Genomic DNA, 5,620 nt, shown 5'->3' on the forward strand with positions numbered 1-5,620 from the left:
AATAGTGAGAATTCAATATGGCCGCGGTGACCATCCAGGAGCCTTAAATTAAATTTTTTATTTTTATATTTGATTAAATCACATTATATGTCATGTACAGTAGGAATTAAAAATAAGTAGTTAGTACTAAAATGTTATAAATTAAAATTTTATTTAATGAAGTAACACAATAGTAATAATGTAACTAACACATATATTTTAAAGATATCAAAATAGATAAATAATATACTTTTTCCTAACGCGAGCGTGAAATGGGCCGCTTTTCACGCTTGTTTTGAGTGAGCAAAACGATCCATTTCGCAATCGATATAGCCAGTTTGGTCGAAGCAAAGGAGTTTGTTAATCTAAAAGATTAGTGCTAAGAAAAAAACCGAAAAAAACCGGCTAGAATCACGGCTTTAGGATCACCTTAAGAAATTCTTAATGAAAAAGAGCTTTATTATAACGTTTTGACAAGGGTTACAAGAATACGCAATAAAAAATAGGGGGTCCAATTTAAAATATTCAAAGTGATCTTGATTTGACCTTATTCCACCTAAGGTTAAACTAATAAGGTCGTTAAATAGATCTTTTTAAACCCTACAACTTTTGTTTGAAAAATTTTTTTGTAAGACTTATATTTTTCGAGATATTTCGGGATCCCGGTATTTTTCCTTCATCTTGTATAATAAGTCTGAACTGTAGATAGACGTTATAGGTATTCTCTTGTAGATCAAAATATACCGAAGCGCATTCTGCGAGTCAAACGTCAAAGCATCGTATACGGTTCCAGATATAAAGTAATGTCCTGAAAGAAACTCGTTATGAAAATATGCTATTCAATTTCAAAGAATTCATAACAGGATCTGTTTTTGGAAATGTCTATTAAATGAATATATGTCCACGTAAAATGGTAGAAATTTGATGATTTATTTAAAAATTTACATTGAAAAAAAGATAACTAAAAGAATTGAAAAAAAAATTGCTTTGCGATACTAAAATGTCAGTTACGATTTTAAAGTCAATTACACAACATTTGTATTGAAAGATAAGGACAACATTTTATTGAAAATGACAATCGATAAAGGCAACTGTTTATTGAATCTATTTATTTATAAGTTTGCCAATTTGGTTAAATTTCTTTGACTGATGTTGCATTTGTATTTATGTGCGCGTGTTCGTTAAATATGTTGAAAAAATATGAAAAAGATAAGATATCTCATAAAAATATAAACAATAGCTAAATATCCCTAGTTAGCCAAAGCCAATATAATGAACGATGAAGTCAGATATAAATACATTATTTAATCGGAACATTTTTTAGTGTGTCACATGTTATCTTGCCACCCGTCGAAGTGAGCAATGGATTTCCACTCCAAGAAGCTATGCCATCTCCATTTACCACAAGATCCACCTAATAACATATTATCTTATTACAACGTATCTTGATCTATTAAATGTTACGGGAATGTTGACGAATAAATGCTCAAAGACTCAGTAAGCTAGTTAGTGAGTTTAGTTTTTAGACGTACCTGCAACTTCTCCCACACCTTTTTCTTGGGATTTAACACATCATCCGCAACTCCGTCTTCATATCCCTCGATAACAATTTTATCGCCAGGTATGCTGTCTGTGGGAGGCCTTAAAGGTTCCACTTGCTTAATTGGTTCTTCACTGTATAAAATATATCGTTTATTGTTTATCAATATTTATTTTTGTTTATACATTTTGCCCGCGTTTATTTTTTGGTAAATGATTGACGTGTGTGTGTGTGTGTGTTTGCGTAACATTAAGTTGAAAACTACTTGTATATGTAACATACACTGAAGCACAGAGAACCATTCCATGCGATGAGATTCCTCTGAGATTTGCTGGCTTCAGATTTGCAAGAATTACCACCATCCTGTTTTCCATCTCGTTCAGAGGTACAAAATTAACTAAGCCGCTAACTATGGTACGTGGACCATTTGATTCACCTAAATCTATTTTTTCGACATATAGCGAGTCCGCATCAGGATGCCTCTTCACTTCGACTATTTTGCCCACTCGAATATCTAGTCTTGCGGGAGTAATTTCCGCCTCTGCTTCTGGATATCAAGAATTGTGATTGCAGTACAACTTCTTACTGGTAACAAATAAATGATTCCATCGTTAAATATGCAAAAATAAATTACTTTGTTTCTGTGGAGGAGGATATGCTTTGCTCGCAAGTAATTTCAGTTTCGAGTTTGCTTCAAATTCCTTTCTTATTGGATCAAGGAGTCTGTTGATGTACACTTCTACAGCATTTTTTAAATCACCAGGGTGTATTTCTTGGCTCGCAAAAGCGGCTTCCAAGTCTTCATATTTAAAGAAGGATACATCACCACCTATAAAAGCACAAAGGTACAACTAAATTTATTAAAAAATATCTTTCCGTAAATCCGCCTATATAGTGAATCACATACCGAATTCTGCAGTTCTTGATATGTTGAAAACTTCATCTTTGAATAATGGAAATACAACATGTTTGCAGAAAGTTAAAACTCCGTTATCTGTGATATTTCCCGGCTCACAAAATGCTTTCTTCAGCTTCTTCTTTATTGTTGCAGGATTATCCAATAGATCGATCTTAGAATCTTCCTCCGATGAAGACATTTTAGCACCTGCCAAACCAGGAACTAAACAGAACGTAAACAGTGAAAAGTTAATATTATGAATAATCGCGTTAATTTAAATGCCATGCAAAGAATATATTCCTCTTCTAATACTGACTCATCGGATTCATCAGATGGATACATTTTTCATAACCCAGCATTGGTAGATATTTCTCTGAGAAAGTAAAAATTTTTCTTTGATCAATGCCACCAAATTGTGCGTCCACCTTTAAATAATGCTCATCGAGCGCTTGTAGACTTGGATAGAGAAGACCTGACAGCAGTGGATTAGAGACTTGCTTAACAACTTCGGCACCTGCTTTCTTCGCATCGTGCTCTGTCACCAATGAAGTCAGACGATATACATCTAACGTATATTCCCTTTAGAAAAAACTATGTAATTAATTGCAATGTCATTAATAAACACAATATACAGGGTGTCCGAAAAATCGCCTATTCCACTTCGGGAGGTAATTCGGGACCCAAAAACAAGCAAAGAAGTTCATACAAACATAGGTCCGGAAATGAGCCGTTTCCGAGTTATAGCCACTTTTATGTTAAAAAATCGTAATTTAGAATCCGCTTGGCATCCCTCTTTCTTAATTGGTTCTTAAATTAAAAATATTTATTTTTAAATATTTTTAATTTTTTTAATTTTAATTTTTTTATTTTTTTTTCAATTTTTCAATATTTGTAAATACGATTACATTATTTTTAAAAGAAATCAGTTGTTTTCACGGCTATTTAAAATCAGTTGTTTTCACGGCTATTCAAAATCAGTTGTTTTCACGGCTACTTGAAATCAGTTGTTTTCACGCCTATTCAAAATCAGTAAGTAAATCACGGCTTTTCAATAAGTTTCAAATTATTATTTAACAACACCTTACTTTTAGGTTGTATCTAATCTTTCCGTATTCATTAATGGATCGTTTAAGTTTTAATGAATTAGCTGATATGCATCTTATGTATGGTCTTGCTCAAAGTAATGCTCCCGAGGCAAGAAGATTATACATCCAGTCTTTTCCAAATCGAGATGTACCGGGAATAGCGTCTTTTCGAAATGTAGACGGAAACTTGAAAGAATTTGGTAATTGTAATTAAAAAAAATTGAAAATAAAAATTTACGATTTTTGAACATAAAAGTGGCTATAATTTGGAAACGGCTCATTTCCGGACCTATGTTTGTATGAACTTTTTTGCTTGTTTTTGGGTCCCGAATCACCTCCCGAAGTGGAGTAGGCGATTTTTTGGACACCCTGTATAAGTTTAACAAATTATAATGCAAAATGCTAAGGTACATACAAAGGAGTTTGTTTAATACTTACTTGGACAACTGGTAGTCTGTACCTTTGACAAATTTTAACTTATCCAATGGCACACCAATCGATTTCAACATCGCTTTGATCACAGCCTCGTAATATTGAGTACGAAGTTCCAGAAGCTCCCAAGGTGCTTTCATATTATCTAAATACGCATGAAGATCTGCGAAGAGGATTGTCACCTCAGTTCCGGCCCGTAAGAAATCAGCTATTTTGGACATGGGGGCAAAGTAGCCAATATGAGGCTTTCCTGTTGTAGCTGTACCCCAATATAACTTCAGATCACGTTCCTTCAGGATATTCTTAAGTTTTACATCTCCCAGCCATTCTGATAAATTTTTGGTAATGAGTCTGTACTTGTCGGACCACGTCAAAGCCATAATTACTCTTCTTTATAGGTTTTAATTATTCTTTGCAGTTATCTGAATAAATTATTGATATATTAATTTAAATTATTTTTATTATATATATCTCATATTCAAAAGCATAAAATAAATGTTCTGTTTGGATAAAATCTAAATTTTCTGAATTTAAAATAACATATAATCAAAGTCATCCTGTAATACTAAATTGATATATGTTTAGTATATAAACCCATATATACCATTTTTTCATGTATCTCTATTCAATTTTTCTTTTGTATCAGATTTTACTTTTAGAAAAAAGTATTATTTCTTTTTCGCATTGAAATGCATATTTACATGAAATTTTAGAGAAAACAATACGTTAAGAGTATGTCCAAATATATAATTTATAAATTAACATTTTTTTATACCCGACTTTGAGCAAAATTTTTTAGTAAAACTTCCATATGAAGTAACCTAAAATGTCATTTCTTTGTAATTTTTTTTGCCACTTTTGATAGTGCTTATGACATTATGCGAGAGGCTTAAATCAGAGAGGTTTAAAAACATGTTTTTATATAAATAACTTTACATTTACAATTTATTTCAGGACGTTTATCGTACAAATGTGGTAAACTTAACCTTCTCGTTAACAGATCATGAACTTACCTCCTTCAGCTGGATTCAGACCATTCAGACAGGACCATAGAGATATAAGAATAGAGTGCGCAAGCGAGCTGAAAAGGCGATAGAGGAATAGAAAGAGAACGCTGCATATGGGCCCCTGCTGTCTTTGTCTATGCGCGCATGTGCAGTGATGTGCAGATCATGAAAGATTGTACCTCGGTATTCTCGATGTTTTATCTCGTGATTTCAAAGAATACGAATGCAAAATAATAAGCTCACGATTTTCAGTGGACAATAGCAAAACTGTATACTTTTATAAATATTTAATAATGTGCATTTGATATTATATTGTTTGTAGTAAAATTTTTATTTTTTTATTTTTTTATATTTTATTTCTTTGTGTTAAATAATAAGACTGATTTAAAAGATTTAATTTTTGTGTTAAAAGAATTTATTTTTTGTGTTTAAAAAATTTAATTTTTGTGTTAAATAATAAAAGACTGAATAGGATTCTATTCTATTCTATGATTAACATTGTATGAACAACATGTAATAAATTTTGTTTTATTATTATATATATTGAGTATATTTATATACAATTCCATATTCAATTCCATATTCAAAAAAAAGTAATATTTTATGGTAATACTACAATATGTACTTTGCTGTAATAATTTGGTAATTTTGGGAATTATTATTTAAGGATATATTTTCA

General features: G+C 31.5%; 1 protein-coding gene across 1 annotated transcript; it reads right to left on the reverse strand.

Annotated features, from left to right (window-relative positions):
* Positions 1-893: 893 nt before the first annotated feature.
* Positions 894-4,982, reverse strand: LOC112460670 (tyrosine--tRNA ligase, cytoplasmic). Its single transcript, XM_025025466.1, has 8 exons — positions 4,948-4,982; positions 3,941-4,356; positions 2,734-2,996; positions 2,427-2,639; positions 2,154-2,348; positions 1,802-2,066; positions 1,512-1,653; positions 894-1,393 (listed from the first exon to the last, which is right to left on the reverse strand). The coding sequence occupies exons 2-8, from the start codon at positions 4,312-4,314 to the stop codon at positions 1,280-1,282; spliced, it is 1,566 nt and encodes a 521-aa protein (XP_024881234.1). The 5' UTR covers positions 4,315-4,356; positions 4,948-4,982; the 3' UTR covers positions 894-1,279.
* Positions 4,983-5,620: the final 638 nt, after the last annotated feature.

This window comes from Temnothorax curvispinosus, unplaced genomic scaffold (genome assembly GCF_003070985.1).
Source record: "Temnothorax curvispinosus isolate PA1 unplaced genomic scaffold, ASM307098v1 QBEX01010702.1, whole genome shotgun sequence".
NCBI lineage: Eukaryota > Metazoa > Arthropoda > Insecta > Hymenoptera > Formicidae > Temnothorax > Temnothorax curvispinosus.